The sequence below is a fragment of the Pleurodeles waltl genome, chromosome 5 (assembly GCF_031143425.1).
Source record: "Pleurodeles waltl isolate 20211129_DDA chromosome 5, aPleWal1.hap1.20221129, whole genome shotgun sequence".
In the NCBI taxonomy this organism is placed as follows: Eukaryota; Metazoa; Chordata; class Amphibia; order Caudata; family Salamandridae; genus Pleurodeles; species Pleurodeles waltl.
The window spans coordinates 1,294,568,378-1,294,587,343 of record NC_090444.1 but is presented as its reverse complement, the minus strand read 5'-3'; the positions used below and the strand labels follow the sequence as shown (position 1 = coordinate 1,294,587,343).

Genomic DNA, 18,966 nt, shown 5'->3' with positions numbered 1-18,966 from the left:
TGGAGATTGCTATAGTATAATGATCCGTCCATTCAAAGTGAATAGGTGGATCTACTACAAGATTAGTTATATTTGTCAACACTGGATCAAGTGGATCAAGGAAGAACATAGTCAGCAATTTGGGTGGGGCCCTTGTCAAGTTGTAGGTAGTTGATTGGCTTCAAAATTGTTAATAAATTGACCACAGGAGTGCAAAGATTTCTGATGAAGTGAAGCTTTGTCCCCTAAAATATTCATTTTAGAGCATGCGTCGCAATAGCCTCAGGAAGAGCATGGGAGAATTTTAAGTCTGGGCCAAGCAGCAGAATAGACGAGGGCTCCTGAGTAGGATAAGTTGTGCAAAAGTTTAAGAGAAAAAAATAAGGGTCTTGCTCTCAGGAACCTGAAGGTCAAAGATAGAACAGCTGACATCTTATTTAAACACAAGGGCAGTACCAACCTCCCCCCCTCATTTTTTTAATGCTGTTGTGTCTTATCATATAGTAGTCCTCCGATAAAGCCTGGACTATATGGGGCATTAAACTTTCATTGAGCCATGGTTTGGTTAGAAATAGGGCTTTAGCTATGTTATCCAAATTAAAAAGTAAAAATGTCCAATTTGTGTTTGATCTTTGATCGACAGTTGATGCTGTAAAACAAACATTTCTATATCTAAAGCATTGAGCAGTAAGTTGCACGAATCCTTGCAAACTATGTGCATAGACGTTGCTTCTTTTGGTCCATCAACATCCGTAGAGCATTTCGTAAGAAAGGTGAATGACTTTGCAGACCCTCTCACTAAGAGCAAGATTACTGGCATGAATGGGAGGGGGAACAACAATCGCTGCAGAAGGTGGAGCAAAGTGCTTCTGGATTTATTCGCAACAAATGTGAAAAAGGAACGCCAATCCTTCTGTACTTTCCCTGTACTTTCTCAACAATCGTTAACTTGCTGGGGCATGGGAGCTATATAAGTAATATTTAAGCTAATGGGTTCCCCATTCATAGAGTTTCTATTTTGGAAAAACACTCTTTCATTAACCTTAACGTTCTTAGGGCATGTAAGGTTTATGCAGGCTTCTGTTCCAAAAAAGAAATTCATTGTTGATCCATAAAATGCACCATTCTAGGTTCATACCTTAAAAAAACAAAACGTAAAAAAGAATGTCATCTGAAAGAATCAGTATTTCTTTAGCCCAAACATCCTTTCAAAACCCAAAAACATTGAGAAAGATGCTGCCTCAAGTTTTACCAAAGCAGAACCAGAGTTTTCAGGTCCTCTTTCCTGGTCTCTGGTCACAGTAATGAATGCCATCCTCTTTATGAGTAAGACATTTGTAAGATGGTCGCAGCACAAATAACTTGCATAGCTCTGTGAGGTAACATAAAACAATTGTGTGTCTGCGCTTCTGCATATGCTAATAAATGTGTTGTCCATTTACAATTGTTCTATAAATATACATGGGTGGTGCACCTCCCCAAGTTTTTCTTTGTGTTCTTGTACAAAGGGTTTCTTACCGCCATGTACATCAACATTTCTAGAGGCCACCACCCCTTAAACGTGGGTTGACCTGTGGAGCCATTTAACAAAGAACTAAAATGAATCTGTGACAGTCTCACTGTATGTGGGTGTATTATTTATTTCCACTGGCAACAATACTCTTTTTTTTTTTTTTTTTCCCCTACCAGAAAGAAAGCAGTGTCACTCTGCTCCTGTTTTCAGACTCGCCCTAAATATTTCACGCAAGGCAGATAAATTATACAAGGCATTGCCATTATTGTGCCTGCATGTGCCAGGTTTTCGTTACCAAAAATGGAATTAATTCCTATTTGGGGTTGGACCAGAGCAGCTGCTAAGAAGACAGTATAAGCTGTATGTGGCCAGGAAAGCTCTGCTAACCCACTAACCATTTCACAGAACAACATTGACTTTCTGTACTACATGAAGGACAAAATACCCCTTTGCCTCTCCGACTGTCAGGAACTATTACAAATCCATGACAGGACCAGAGTCAAACTCCTTTTTTTCTAAAGCAGTTCAGCTTATCATCTGTCATAAAAGCATTTGTGGCCTGTCTCTTTCCTTATTCACTCTACTGTGTTTAGTCTGTACAAAGTATCAATTTAATTCAGCTTGCGTGGCTGTTTCTTTACGTGGACTGCTCTCTGATACATGTAGTTGATCAGGAGGAGCTTGGGAAATAGTTGTGATACTAACAGTAGCCACATCATGCATACTCGATCACAGACTTCTAGCAAGGTCTGTTGCAGAATCTGCACATATGCATTATTTCACATTTACAAACCATATGAATCATACATGACACATAAGTACTGCACTGATCTTTTATTTGATTCAATTGGTAGATGAGATGCCTGATATGGTAACATTTTCTGAAGGTTTACTCTTTATTGGATCTAGAAGTGGTTGAGGTGCAGATGCCTGCCAGATGAATGATACTGCTGGCTACCAGTTGGAAACTTGTGACAATAATCCTGACTTTTCCACTAGTCTCTATTACTTTGGTGTGGGTGTAAATGGTTTTATTTCCCTTCCTGTGCCAATGTTCCCTTTTCAGTAACCATGTAACTGCTTAGAAACATGTTAAAGAACAAAACTTAAGAGGCTGTAAAAAAAAAAAATGCTCATTTACGTTTTATTGGACCGCAAAAGGTAAAGAAATACTATGTGTAAAATAGTGTTTTGTGTTTTTGATCCATAGACTAAAGATGGGATGTGCTGTAATGTTTGTCCAAAAAAACTTAACATGACTTGAATATTTTGTTTTTTATTCTCAGTCATTTTGGAACTGGTTGAATCGATTATTGAGGCAACTGTTTCCTGGAGATAGCTCTACTCTTGGCCCTCGTCTATATGAGACTGTCCAATGCAAGGATCCTTTGAGTTTTAGCTGGTGGATTGTTACTCACTTGGCACTATTATACCAATTTGACCGGAATGGCAGTCTTGAAGAGAAGGTACATTTGTGATGTATACGGTATTTAGTAAGAAACAGAATAATAATTAACATTACTGTGCAATGACTTTCATAATCAAGGTCCACAACTGTAAGTCAAACATCATATATGAACAATTACTCCAACTGTTGATATATTTAAATATACGGAATGAAGCAATCATATAACTTATGTGACATGGACTGTTGGTTTGTACTTACTAGCTGTTGTGGTGTGCTGTTAACTTAATGTTACTGAATGTGAAAGGTAGATTAAAATAGGCAAAAATATTACATTGCCAAATGTGAGGCACTTATTATGTATGGTAGTTTCCAAATGTGCAGTGCTTAGACCATGTGGTAATGCACCATTTAGGCTTACGCCTTTGGAGAACATTCAGTTTTGATCTGGAGATGAACTATCGCGGAGGTTGAGTATGAAAGACGTTCCACTGTGTACACTTTTAGAATCATGTCAACTTTTTCTTGTGCTGATTCTAGGACGCAGATGTCAGTTGGAGTCTGAATTCCTTTCTAGCTGCTGCACTTCTCTTTTTCAATGTTTGCCCTTGTTTGTGCTCTCTTTTTTCTCTCTGGGTTTCACAGTGCATACCAGTTACATCCAGAAAGAGCCTTCCATTTTCTAGTAGATTCCAGGCTGTATTAAGTAATATATTGAAGTGCTTTTTTCGGCCTCACTCTTTGCCTTTCCACAGTTTTTCATTGCAGTACTTTGTTACTAGACTAAGCACCCCAGGCAGTAGCTCCTGTCCATTTCCCAAGGAATGCTTGACCTTTTACGATCATCAAGAAGAGGAACAGAGTTATCCTGTTACCACTTTCTCCCTAGCAGTCCACCCCAGCTATCTCTCAAATATTACCTCCATAATGTTATCTCCTTATGAATTTTCCTTATCCACCACGAATGCCCTCTTCTCAACTGTCAAAACAAATCCACCCATTTTTGCCATTCTAGCACTACCTTACTGGTGGCTCATACTGCTCTCTGCTCTCCTCTCCAGCTTCTGCTCACCTATCACTGTTCATACCTTCTTCGATTGCATCCATTGCTTCCCGTACTCGTATCAAACCATCCGCTAATGTGCATCCAGGACCCAAACCTTTAACAGCTTTAAAGTATTCCACACTAATCTTCACATACTCCTTCAGTCCTGTCCACAGTCAGTCTTCTATAACGATTGGCATACATATTTCACCTTCTACTTTAACTAAAAATTATTTACAATTTCAATACCCAGCCTTCTTCCAACCCTAACCCAGTTAAATCTCTACTTCATCTACTGGACATTCCAGAAGAAAAGCTTCTATCAGCATACCTAAAGACTAAATTACATTGCTGAGTGAGAAGTGGTACTGGAATCGCCAAAATTCCATTGCCCGGGCAGCACTTCGAACGAGAAGGACAGAATAGCATAGGAAGCACAGGGACTAGAAAATCAATCAATGTAGGAATGCCCTCCAAGGGCACCTGTGCCAAACTCATATGAGCCTCAGCAGTCTCGGAGGACAGCCTGGGGTCCCCAAGGACACTCAGTAACCTTACCACAGGAATACCTTATCATACTGCCAAAGAGGTCTTCATATCCCTATGCACATAACAAGTCAAAGAACTGGAATCTGCTTCCATCCTACAACCGACGCTGCCAAAACATCTAGACCAACTACCAGCAGAATCTAAAGAAGCAAGGATCAAATGACCTTAGAGTTGCTCAGAAAACCAGTTGTCATGCATAATAATCAATGCATCAGGCGTCGGGAAGAATGCAATACACATATGTGGCCTTTTTAGTTAAGACCTCTGGTGATGTACTTAACAACTTACAGTAAGAACCTTAACAATAGATAATGCAGAGGTCTAGCTGTAGTGTACAATATCTCTCTATCAGCCTCTGTGATCAAAGGTTATTCAACATCAAGCTTCCAGCCCTTATTTTAATTCTATTCACATCTTTCATCTGACACTGTTGCATTCCTTCTAATCTACTGGCCACCACCACAAAACATAATTTTTATTGACCTCCTTCTAGACTCTGTAGCATACATCACAGTTAACCACCCTAATCTACATGTGCTTGGAGTTTAGTTATCACCACCTGCTTGGGCAGAAAGTGCCACTGGCCACAGCCTTGGTGCCTCATTGACTTCAAAGGATCTTATCTCAGTTAAGGACGTAAGGCCATCACATGGAGTGACCTTCGTCTCACGCACTTCAACTTAAAGGTGCCCACAAGGACAACACCAAATAACCTTTTCCTATAATAGAATATGCAAAGCCTTCAACATCAATACATTCCAGAAACAAGTCACATCCATTGACACTACTAATGTCTGTTGACCAATCCTACCAATGGCTCAATGATATCTTTTATACAGTAACTCCTACTAAAACCTCAAAACAAAGGTAGCCAATCCAGAAACCAAATTGGCTCAATTCAGATATAAGCACAAAAAAGAACATAGGAATACTTAAGCAGCAGTGGAGAAAAACACATTACAAGGATGAAAAAACGCAATACAAAATCTTCAAGGCTTTATTTTTTTTCAAAAGCCAAGATATCTCACTACTCCCAAACTTTGCAGATGCCACTATCTCGATTAATGAAATATCCAGAACTAACCAAAGCTATCTCTGAATGTTAACAATCAGTTTGCCTTTTACGCACTGCTGTTCACTCCTAGAAATTATGCAACTCAATGGAAAATCAGTTGACTAGAAAAGCCAACGAACTTGAGTCCTACATTCTAAAGAAATGGGCCACTTACAAAATCAGAATATCAGTTGGACCAAATCTCGACCGCAGTAACACTGATTCGAAACAATGGGCCTGATTCACAAACTGCACTCTTTAGTAAATTGTGTAGTAATACAAAATATGCTACAAAGTGTAAGTTTTGCCTGTACTTAAGAGTGGATTTCTCTGCCCCGAATGTGGAGTCTCGGCACATATGTCTACATTTTAGTTTTAAATATGGGAGGGACACAGAGGAGTGGGTGGGGGAGAAAGGCAAACTCACTACTAGAAGTTATGCAATTAGGGAGCAGTAAGAGGGATATAGGAAGGGCCAGGAAGGGGGTTATGTTACGAAGAACCTCGCACTGCAAATGGCTCTTCAAGTCGTCTTTACTGCACCAACAATACAGCATAAAACAGCACAGCTCTTGCCCCACCAACAGGCAATACCACGAGCGTAGTTAACAGCTTCAGGAAAATAGACAAAGTAGATCAGAGCTCCTGCAGCTTGTGAAAATATAATAATAATAATTAAAAAAAAGTATTCACAATATTGCTCAGGGAGTTTTGTCATCTGCACAGTACAGCAGAGAGAGTTCAGTGAATTAGAATACAAACTCTGCATTCAGGGCTTAGTCAGACATCTTTGAGGTGTGTTGATGGATGTCCTGCCCCTCTCGGGTAGCTCGTTGCCAGTGTTATGAAGAACTTCACACAGCAAATGGCACTTAAAGACTTCTTTATTCCATCAACACTACAGCACAAAACAGCACAGATCTTGCCCCACCAATAGTCAGTTTCTTCTCACTCAGCCCATGTTCTGTTGATTCCATGGCACAGGCATGGCTTCTGATAGAACTCCCACTGAGCCAATGAGACTCCAGTACAGCATATTATAACAGTTTAGAGAGGGACGTCATCCACCCGCACATGAGTTAGCCAACTACATTACTCTGGGGGTGGGGACATGTAATTTACACTTTTGTAGTAGGTTGACTCTGAGAGTGTGAATACCGAAAGTAGTAAACTTACTACAAAGTGTACATTTACTAGAATTTGTAAACTTAGCAGTGTATCTTAACCTTTGTGAATCAATCACTATGTCCCTTTAATCCATCATCCATAAAAAAAACAAATGATCTAATTAGGCCTATCAGCCTTACTGGATCACGTGTTGACCCATGCCATTTATTTATATATCTTCTAAAACATTATTGATTTGTGAAGTTACCTTAGCAGAATATGGCGTAACAAATCTCTCATCAAGTGAAGTTTCCAGCAAACTGAAACAATCTATATCGAAGCAGGAATTGGACATATATGACTCTGTATCTTGCAGGCCTGTATCTAATGGACCACTTCTGGAAAAAAAAAAAGGATTGGAAAAAAAAAAAGCTCTTCATTCACATTTCCCTGAGAACAACAACCTCTTCTCTGACCGATAGACTGGATTCAAACCAACAAAAGGCACTGAATCAGCAGTGATTGTTATTTGATCTGACTGCAAGAAAACTGATTCAGAGAGAGCCCCTGCATTAATATTCTGGACCTTTCAGCAGCCTTTCATGCCATAAACCACCATTTATTAAGAGGAGTGTATATATAGGAATACAGGACACTGCACTAAAACTAATACCCTCATCCCTGTTTAAAGAAGCAAATCATATCACTACTTCTATTAATATCATCACCTTTCACACAAAATGTAGGTGTGCATATACATTTTGCCTCAACTAACACTCTTCTTCATTTCAACAAGAGGCATGTGGATTATGGAAAAACCTCGACCCAGCAATAGCCTGGCATAAAGAAATGGGATCTACTTTAGGAACTGCAAATATACTTAAGAACCTGGGTGTGACCATAGTTTAAAAACTCCCCTCAAAGAGCACCTTCAGCATGATAAGAGTCCTATGACAGATGTTTCCCTACCTAGATCACTTGTGCTGTATTATGTAGCACACCCTAGACGTCTAGCTGCCCACAAACCACATGCAGTCCATCTTTCATTTCCTATATAGATGTAACTATAGCCAGTACTCTCCCAACCTTTTACCCGTGAGGTGTCCTGGAACTCGCAAAGGTCATGGGGCTCCAATGACCTCCTGAGGCTTTGGAATGTTATATATTTAGTGCATATAGTTTAGCTATGTACTCAACAGTCCAAAAGCCCTAAAAAGACCACAATGAGTAGATTAAGTGGACTGTCCGACCTCTACAACAAAGAATGTTTCATTCCAATTTATAAAGACAAGTTCTACCGCTTCAGCAATTTCCTGTGTCTTAAAAATCATCAGAGCTGTGCTCTTTACCTTATTTCCGTGTGTCAAAGGCATAAAGCACTATTTAGCAGAGATTATGATTATTAGAATGTCTATAAGTAACTCTTTGCCACTGATGGCTCCATCTCTCAACTCAGCTTGCCTCCAGAACTGTACTTTAGTCCCCTTTTTGACTGTGCAGTAAGATAGTTTATTATTTTTTTATTTTCTTTATTGTGTGCATATTCTTTTTTCCCCTCTTGCGGGTCTTCAGAGCTTTCGACATGCAATGAGTAGTATCTTATTTGTTAGGTCAAACTTAGGTCAGAAAGTCAAAGAAACCTGGTGATTGCGATTCTCAAAGTGCTGCAAATCCAGCTCTGCCCTTCCATTTCTAAAATCATAAGCACAAAGTTCAGATTATTTCTGGTCTCATATCCCTCCATCATCTGCAAGATTCCTAATTAGATCACTATTCCTGCAATGTGTGTGCCTCATTATATCCGGTTCCCTGCAGTGTCTGCAGAAAATGGTGTGTGCTTAAAGATGAGCAATCCATGTGTGAAAAGGGCTTTCTGTAACAGCCTATTGCTAGTCATGCTCTTAGTGTGAAGACACCAGGCAGTTATGCATTGGAGAGCAGGCTGTTTTAGGTTTAATGCCATTGATATGACGTCCCTAGGTATACAGGATGCAGGCATGACTGAAGTTCTCTGCCCTTAATCGGGGTGCACAGGAGAGTGTCTTCCTCATTGAATAATATCTCTGCCTCAGCTAATGTCTGACATATTAAAGGATGCCAGCTCATATGATCTTTGTTAATTTCTAAATCTGCCCTGATACTCTCAGACTTACGTGAATAACCAAAACTTTCAAGGGCAAGAGCAGTGGACACCTAGAATTGGAACAAACACAGAAGTTTTGGATTGAATTCAGTACAAGGGTCTTCACCAAATTCCTAATCTTTGACCACCCATTTCTGCTTTGGTAGCACATGTTGGTCCTTAACTAGATATGTCTTGAAAATTATGAATATATTTATCTATATCTAACACTAGTAGGAGATGTTTAGCATAGATTTTATAATTCCCCTACCATCTTGGGGTTGAGGTGTTCTCCTGTGTCTTGCTATAATTGCCTAAACATATTACCATTTATCTATTGGCATTGAATTCTACCAACATACTTCTTAGGATATAGTGGGGTAGTGTGCTTTCTCACAAATGAGAGTTGAGTCCACTTTTTCCAGTGAAAATCCCTTACTTCTCAGGATAAAAACTCTTTGAAGTCAATTTCTATATTTTTTTGTGACCTGCTTCATAAATGGAAAGAGATGATATAGCTTTTAAATTTCAGGGTGACCCGAGTATCTGTCTCTTTGCCATGGTGACTCACTGAAGTACAGTTATATTCTGTGTGGCAAAGTAGTGGTTCATAGAAGTCACAAAAATGCTGGATGCGTCTACATGCTGTAAATATCACTTCTTCTGGCCTGTGATTACTGTTGTGTTTAAAAGTGTGTCAGACCGCATTTTTGAGGGGGGTATCAAATGTGGTCTATTGGGCCTTCACCATGGGGACTGAGGTTGTTTGCCTCTCATGTAACAGGGATGTCCTATTTAGGCTCTGCAAACAGGACCACGTAATCCCCTTCTGCACTTGACTCCCCCTGATAACTACGGCAAGCAGTCACAGGATTCTTAGGCAGGTAATGTGGCACTACTCGAGCTCAGGGCTTAAAATTCACACAACCGCGCAATATCTGATTGTTCACTGCAGTGCTTCATATTTAAGTAAAAAAAGTGCTTTAATGCACACCATCTCTCCCCAGTTTCCCCCTTTTCTGGCCTAGGCATTTCTCCCTTTGAATGAATGCAATAGCTTCATTATGGCTCAGATGCAGATCTATCTTAAGTTGCACTCAGTCTCTCACAGTTCAGTTGCTCAGTTCTTGCATCAGTCAGTTCGGGTGGCCGCCTGGGTTAGTCTCTGCACAGATGCCCTCTTACTCACTTCTGGGTGGGGAAAAAGTATGAACCTGTAACTATATCGGGGTCTCTATATTGACTGCCTGCGCCAAGCCGGCTACTGCACATCTGAAATGACTGTAGTCAGCAGTCTTGCAGGCAAGGAAGGAGACCCTTGCGCCCCCTCCCTCTGCCAGAAGACTTGATCACACATTCATATCAGGTGGGCAGATGCTTCTGGTCGGTGAAGCCCCACATAGGATGATCACTTTCGGGTGGTGCAGTCAGGAATAGGCCTACCTTTGGTATATCAGCCATGCATAGACCAGTCTCTTATTGGTGGTGTGGCCACACTCTAACCAATCAGCACCATGAGTGAGCACAGGCCTAACATCTTCTGGGCAATGTGATTAGTTCAGGATGAGCTTCATCTGACACTACATGTTAGTAGGGGCTCGCTTCTCCTTGAAATTACGGATTAGTACAAGCCACGCAGGCCTTGAATTCCAGCTCCAGCTTGGGTTCAGTGATCTTCAGGTTGAGTTCTCACAGTTCCCACCAGGAACTTCTACTGGAGCGAATGTAACTCACTGACACTGGGGTGCGCAGCTCGCTCTCAAGAAGCCACGCTAACTCTGGGGTGACGCTGCACCATGCCCCTCCGGGACAGTCACACCTTCTGTGGGTTGGTAGGCTCCTTCCCTTTCTCAGCAGGCAGACTGACTTCTAGAAGCTTCAGGTCAAGGGTTAGACTCCGATGATGTCCCCTAACCTCTGTGAAACTGGTTGTCAGGCAGATACCAGCTTTGGGTGCACAGCAGTCCTCTGAGTACTCTGTGGAGCACTCCCTTCCTTGGCTATAGAAAACCTGGATCAACAAGTGGGATATTAGGGGCCCACTTTTGTATAATAACAGCAGATTGGAAATGTATATCCACTGCCTGCCCTTGCAGAATGGGCTTATAATAGTTCTCCTTTTAAGGGTCCTCTCCAGGTTGCTTTTCATATACATCCTTTATGTAGAGTATTATGTCTCACAGCAGGGTTGTCTCCAGCATGGAGCACTTTGAACAGAGGCATAAAGAGGTCTGAGGTTTCTGCACCTGGCTGTCCTCAGCCAAACAAAAAGTGATCTTGGAAGGACAAAATGTTAGTATTCGCCTAAGAGGTCCCCTTATTTTGCATAACAGAGTTTGCAGTCTCACGCCCCACCCCAACCATCCACCAAATGATAGTGCTCAGGAAGGCTAATCGCCAGTTTCTTTCCAAGCAAATGGCCTAATTATTAAAGAAGCCTTTTCTCCTCTTCCTCTACTTCATTGTATAGGTCTTCTCTCTCTCCATATTAAAGAATGCCACTAATACACTTCTACTATCTGGGGAAAATAACTTCCATGTTATGCAAAAGGTCTGGCCAGGGGTGTCGTCATGGGTTTCACAGGCTTCTATTATTTTGATTCATGCAGGGTACACACACAAACGTACAATTTGCACTTAGGATATTAGTACTAGGAGTTGGGCAAGCACAGAGAAGCAAAACCTTTAACGAGTGGACCAGAATGTCTCAAGTCTAGTGATACATTTAAGAGGGCTGGCAACAAATATGGTGTCACAAAACATGGCACACTGCCACTACTGCTGTATGTGCTCAACCCATGAAAAGGATGGGAGCCAACTGTCTGTCAATAAGGGTACACTTGGTGTGCCCTCGATGTCACAGGACAGGTTCAGGCCCTCAGCCGTTTTAAGGGACAGGCATAGACCAACACACCCACATTTGAATAGTGTGATGTCTAGACTAAATTAAAAAAACAGGATACCATATATATGTTTGGGGCTGGGCAATATACCTATACAGCATGCAAGGGCCATTCCCATCCCAAAAATGCAAGGTCAGCGCTTAACATACGGAAGGACTGGAACCCTATGAAAGTTTATTTCAAAACTTCTTCTGATCTAACAAAGCCCTGATGAGGTCTGGCATATTGGGTCTTCTCATTAATCATAAAGTCACCTGAATCCCCTTTTATTTAGGTATTTCTGTTTGTGATTGGTGCAAAGAGTCTTCTGTGATACACCTAGCCATTCCAACAACAATGTAGAGTTGCAAAAGAATAATGCAGCCAAAATGTAGGGCTTTTTCTACACATGTAACTAGTCTTTTATGCTAACTATGTGATGTTTTTTTTCTTCCAGAAAATCATGGCGCCAAATTGGAAATTTGTGGAAGAACTTCTGAAAAAATCTAGTAATGTGCAGGTACTTACATCATTAAAGGACAAGAGAAACATTCAGTTTTGAATTAGACTTGTGGGATGCCCTGTTCTCTTTTTGTGGTTATAACATTATTATTATAATGATGATGGTAATCCAGCGATATTAACATTTGTTTATTATGCAATCCACTAAAGTATTTTGGCTTACTTATTGGGGTAAGTACATTTATATCGTTACCGGACAATTTTTAACCAATTTAGCTGTCCAATCAGCATTTGAACGGTTGCTCATCATGCAATACACACAATGTTTAGGCAGATGTTCTAATGCACTGAGCTAAGTTGTCTTTACCTTTTTGCAAGATGTAAATAAAGTACTTAAAGCAGATACTAAACAGTAGTACAGATTGTGAGTAGGCATCAATATTGACATTACTGTAACATTTTGACATTTTAAGGCTGGCAAGAAGATGAGTTTATTTTAATAATAAATTGTTTTGTACTCATAATCTTAATAATGCAAGGATTTGAGAAAAGTTGGTTCAAAAGGAGGACTGAAGCAAAAATTCTTAGTAGTGCGAATTTAAAAATAAACATGTAGGGTGGGAGGTGAGAAATACAGTGGACAGGGAAAGTGGAAGACTGGAAAATACCTGCAATGTTGGTTACAGGGAGTGAACAAAAGACAACATCACAATGGTCAGAGAAAGTGAGACCTTATTGGTTATAGCGGTCAAAAAATAAACAGCAAACATTAAGGTGTAAGAAAGAGAGCTCGGACAGGTGAGCCAGTAGGAAAAAAAAAGCAAAGGATTAGGGATGGGGGAGGAAAGGGCCTCTGGATCTGCAACAGTAGGAATCTCGCTCGCTCTCTAACTCATAGTCAGACTCGAACTCACATTCGCTCCTGTTTCTTTCTCTCTCTAGCATCTTTGTGGTGACTGGAACCTACCTTTTGAGGGGCTGTACTTTCCCAATGTTTTTTAAATAAACTAAAAACACATATTTAAAGAACAAAATCATGGTATAGGGTCCAACTTCATATTTGCTAAAAGTATTGTGATTTAATTGTGCTCACAGAGCCAGCCTTATGGGGTCTTAAACACGTTACCATCTTTGTGAGGACCTACTCCATAATTGCTAATTATGAGTCCATACCTAGGCATACGGCTGAATGTGGTATTCAGAAGTTAAATAATAATCAGTTTGGATATGAACCAACTCACTTTTCCTAGGGCTACAAAAAGTTGAGTTGAGTTGTGCGATCAGAAAAAACTATTGTGTGTCATTATTGGAGAGAGGCATATTAAAACTGTAATTAACCCATTGCTTAATGCTCAAATCCCCTTAAGTGAGAAAGGGAAACTACTAAGGAGATCAAACAATGTGGCCAAGTGGATCCCAGAATTTAATTAGTTTCTTTTTTGTCAAATGAGCCACAATATGCATCTCCATTGGATTATCATGCACTGTTAATGTGTATAATGATACTGATGTTCAAGTCCACACAGAGGTAGAATGTGTTCATATCAGAATCATCCCGAACTAGATGCCTGTAATGGCGATTGAAGTCCAGCACTGGTTGTTGCTGATGTTCATGGCCCCAGAGAGACACTGTCATTATAGGGGTCTTCACAGGAGTAATGTGTGAACTGAATAATGTTCATGTCCCTACAGAGATAGTGTGTTATTATAGGTATGTTCAAGACCCCACAGAGATAGTGTGTGAAAATAATGTTCATGTCCCCTGAGATAATGTGTGAACATAATTATGTTCAAGTCCCCACAGAACTGGTGTGTAAAGATGTTTAAGTCCACGTTGATATACGAAGCGGTTTATGAATGTTCAAATACCCTCGGATAGCTTGTGAAGATAATCATGTCCATTTTAGTTACAGATCCTCACAGAACTAGCCAGTAAAGATAGTATTCAAGTCCCCACAGAGCTAATATGTAGTGTTTGACCACGGGTATATTCACCTCTCCACAGCAATAGTGTGCAGTTACAATATGTTAAAGTTCCTTTGGAGGTGCTTTGCAAATTTGAGGATATTCAGCACCGGAAAGATAGTGTGTAAAGATAATGTTCCAGTCGTCACGGAGATCAAATGCTCATGTCCCTATATTGATAATGTGTGACAATAGCTATGTAAAAGTCTCCAGCGAGGTAGCGTGCGAATACAGCAATGTTCAAGTCTCCATGTTACTTCAGATTTAGCATATTATGCTCTACACCTTAAGCTCTGCTTCATTAACTGGGCCCTTTTAATGAATTTACCGCTCTGAATATGCTCACTGTGCAATTATGAGGGCCTTCAACTTCTATTGAGAATGGTGTCAATGTTTGTTCGTATGGCTGAACATTATGCCTGAATTGTGGCATTGTGTTCTCCTCCTGCATTATTATTGAAGTCAGTAGACGTGAACATCCAGTGTCTTTGCTTCTTTTCAGTTTGTCACGGCATGCAAGTGTCATCCCCCCTTTATCTATCTGACCTGCGCCAGCAGCACGGACCAATTACTCGTGTCCTTCCACTGCTGCTGTTTTTGGAGCTACTTTTTCTTTTGTGCTGAAGCACTCCATCTGAGTGCTTGTGCTTTCTGATCCTCTCTCACTTCGGCTTCTCCAACACCACCGGGCCCCCGCCACCCCTCCCAGCATCACTCACACTCTGATGCATGTCTTTGTACATACTGCCAGCAGAAATACCCCCCCCCCCCCCACCCCCCACACACACACACACACACCACCACACCACACCACACTGCGCTGAACGAGGGTAACTCTCACTGCAATTGCTGTATGTCATGGCACGCACGGACTGACATCTCCAAGCGCACTAGCTTGACTCAGGGCCCTGATGTGCTTTACTGCACATATTTAACCCTCTCGTGCCGACAATCCATATCACAGCCTCACTTCACATTAGTCAGGCTATCCCTGTTGCATCACTATATCTGCACGCAGGGAACGCACGCCCTGCAGTCCTTGGCAGCGGACTGACCCCTACAAAGCCCTGCGCACACACATTGTGCCAGCCGCTGCTTTGTGATTAAGTGATGTGTACTTCAGATGTTTGTTCTGGTCAACAAGCGGTTCCCGCAGATTGTTTAAATGAACTTCAAGGCAGTGGAGCAGGGAGAAAATGAATGTCTGGCCGGCTTCGGAGCAATTTCATTTACTGAGCTGGACATCGATATGTAAACGTCCAATAATCTAGTTTCGCCTACACAGTGCACGCACTGTGTATGCCAGGTATTTTGTTCACATACAGTGGGCTTGCAGCTCGCCCATAGTTTACCATCTCAGGACGTGTATTCTCCCCAAACAAATGAAAGCCTAAAGGAGTTTTGGCTGAACTCTCCCTTTTAAAACATCCTGGTCTGCAAGCGCAGTGATGATATAATCTGCGTGTGAAATATGTAGCCCTTCCGCAAGCCAAACACCCCTCTCCATGTCCAGCCTCAGCAAATCCCATCGCCAACCCCCCCCCCCCCCCTTACCCCCCAACTGTTTAAGCTGCCGTTCTGACGAACCAGTGTGTGACTATTATCCCTGGCATTCCTGAACTTAATGTCTTTAAAGAACTCTTCTCAACAGGCTATTTAATGTCCGTCTCTCGTGGGTGGTCTTTTTGCGAGCAGTAAAACCTGGGGAGTTTCTCCGAGAACACCAAGATGCATGCATTGCTCTCACAGATAGGCTTGGCACCTTTGATACAGCTCTTTTATTCTAACGTTTAGCCATATTGCACAGCAGCCATCCTGCTCTGAATTATGGCAAAAATACATTGGCAAAGGCAATTGCTTTTGCATAGGCGAAACCTATTGGCTTTACCAGTGCTTGTTAGTATTACCTTTAGGTAGTCTTTACAAATGATAGGTTCTTTTGTGGGTTGCTCCATTGTGAACTGTATTTTTGGGGTGTAAACAACTTGATTTTATGCTTGTGAAATTAATAAAAGTTGTGAATTACACATTATGGAAAATGTATGAAGTTTGCATATGCACACACCTGCACAAATTATTTTCAGCAAGAGATTCTCAAGCAGAAAATCTCCTGCAGGTGGCTAGCTCGAGCAGAAAATATACTGCAGGAGACATTTTCTCTTTTGGGCCAGTCCCCATGCTGGTATCTCGTGTGTCGTCTGAGCACTGAATTCATTTTTCAAGCTTGATACCACAAAATTAACTTGACACAACTTCCCCTCTTCCTTGTATTTCATTGGCTCCTCTCTTTTGAACTTGCATCTCTGTTTCCTCCTGCTTAAATTACAATGTCTATCCTGGTCCAATGCTTCTGACCCCTTATGTCTCTTCATCTATCTATTTGAATATGTTTCACAATTTCTAGAACACCTTCTACACCCTATCGTCCCAACTAACTTTTACTCCCTGCTTCACTTTGTCCCACTCTTCTGTCCATACAATGTCTCAAATACACAACTTCCTAAATAATTCCTTTGCTACTGAACTACATTTCCTAATATCCTATATCTTATTTTGCTATTAGAATCTAATCTTTACATGATTTCCAGTATGTCACCAACTCCCACCACCTATATCTCAAATAATTACTATTTATTGCTCCTTATTACTTAGTCTTTCCTCTTCCTTCCTCAGAAACTTTCTTACACCACCCCAAATAAGCATTCCACAATTAACTGTCCTTCTGAGCCTTGCCTCTATCGCTCACCTAATCCTGTTCATATCCTAACATCCTTTCTTAAATCTGAATCAGTAACTCTATCTGCCGTATCACCAGATCTTCCTCTTAGTCTGAAACCTTCCTGATTATGTGGTCAGTTCCTCCTCTTTACCTTCCACCTATGCCACCCTTCCTCCACCCTCATCTCATAGCCATCTGCTGAGATGTACCCTCATGAAAGTGAGATCTATTACCCCAAATCATCATCAGATATGTGACCTATTAAAGGACAGTGGTGTGGATCTGCTATTTATAATAGAGAACTGGTTTAAATATGTCTGTGTACTTGTAATTAGGACTGTTCAAAGTTTGAAATTTGCCAGTGAAGATGTGAGATATGTCCATCGTGAAGGTGAGTGAAATTTCTTGATTTTGCCAAATGGAAGGGTTAACTTTTCTTGATCCAATTCCTTGACAATGAGGTCAAGGGTATCGGGCTGTAGAAATTTTACTTTGGGGCTTTTCCTGCCACTACTCTGGCTGTTGTTAGCCCTGACTAGCGATAAAGAAATGCCAGAGAAGCCTCACACCATCCATTCCTAGCCCACTTTAGGCCTCAGCATAAGGGGTGAGCCAGGATGGTGTGGAATCAGGTGCTTTAGGACATGAGCATCTGTACTCTAATCAGACATCAGTAGGACCTTCTGTCGTAGCAGCAGGGCCATTGGATTTTAGTGGTGCAATCTAGCTTCAAAGCGTCCCAGATGATTTTCTGATTAGATTTTGTGGCTGGGTTAGTCCAAATCTAATTCCACAATAATAAATTAGCTGTATGTAGGTGAGTAACCAAATATTTCAGACACACCTCTACATGGCAGTATTACAAGGTCCTGAATAAAAAGCCCAGTAGCTTCCTGCATAATCTATTTTCTACAACGTGTAAGCAAAAAACATACACAAACGCTCAAATACTTTCTCCATAATTAACCTTAGAAATACATTTACTGTTTAAAATATTGCTTAAACAATTGTTTATTGCGTAATTTATTTGCAAAATGTAAGACTGCTCCTTGTCACTGTAAAAACTGAAGTATCCTAGTTTTGTAAAAGTCGGCCTTGGAAACCAAATTCACGGAACAAACACCTATACGGTTAAAAGTCCTAATGATGCTTATCTCTTAATCTGATTTCTTACATCTGATTGTCTTGGGTTTCCAAGGTCTAAATGTAAGTCTTAAAGACATATTTTACCTAATATAGGTCCTCCCTAAGCTTCACATCTATGTCCAGTAATCTTTCCAACCCATTTGCTGTCCTCGATTTAAGAATATCATCAGCATAAAGAAGGTTAGGTAAATTTTGACTTCTAATTTTTTTAATATCCTGCTTGAGGTTGATAACATGTTTTAGGTCATTTGAATAATGTTTAAAAAGAAAAGAGCTAGAATGTAGCCTAGTCAAACCCTTCTGACCAATTTAAGGCCCTATGTGCATTCCCCCATTGGCAGTAAACACACTGTATCAGAACATTTCAGGTGAAGAGGCTTTAGGACCTTAAGTATGTCTTCATCAAAGCCCATGGATGCCAAAATTAACCAGAGTTTCATCCTGTAGATAAAGTACAAATCTGAGCCTAGGTCAATAAAAACCAAGTGTAATGATCCATTAAAGGCAACATTATATTTAAAAATTGGAAGGTTTAAGTTGAAGCACTGTTTGTCTCCAAACCATACTGGGTTTCTAGGAGGACATATTCTCGTTTGACCAAGTGAGTAATCTTTCCATCATGACGCTGCCAGCAATTCTCACAGTAGAGTCGATCAGGGATACCATTTGTCTATCGGCCTGATGGCATTTGAATTAGTTGTATAAGCAACAGATGAAGACCCCTTCAAAAATAACATTGAATCCCTCTCTCAGTATAATTGTGCATTTGCTGTAAAGTAATTGAATAAGCTCCTGTATACCCTTACTTTCTCAGCAATGCAATGTTTGTACTAATTTTCCATAATTTCTCAAGAAAAATGTTTCAAGCTGAAAAAGTACTTGTTTGTGTGCCTAGACAATGAGAAGTTCTTCTCCTAATCTTGTGTATTCATGGTTAATGGAAGAACTCGCCACAGAGGCAATCGTCAAATAGACTTAATAGGATCTGCAAGGTATTGAAGTTGAAAGACTTATATTA

At 40.7% G+C, this 18,966-nt stretch overlaps 1 protein-coding gene across 1 annotated transcript in view; it reads left to right on the top strand.

Annotated features, from left to right (window-relative positions):
- Window positions 1-18,966, top strand: part of MMS22L (MMS22 like, DNA repair protein) — a 426,716-nt gene that overhangs the window by 76,594 nt on the left and 331,156 nt on the right. The window contains exons 9-10 of the mRNA XM_069235533.1: window positions 2,779-2,958; window positions 12,114-12,176. Coding sequence (XP_069091634.1) covers window positions 2,779-2,958; window positions 12,114-12,176 — 243 coding nt within the window. The remainder of the gene's footprint in view (window positions 1-2,778; window positions 2,959-12,113; window positions 12,177-18,966) is intronic.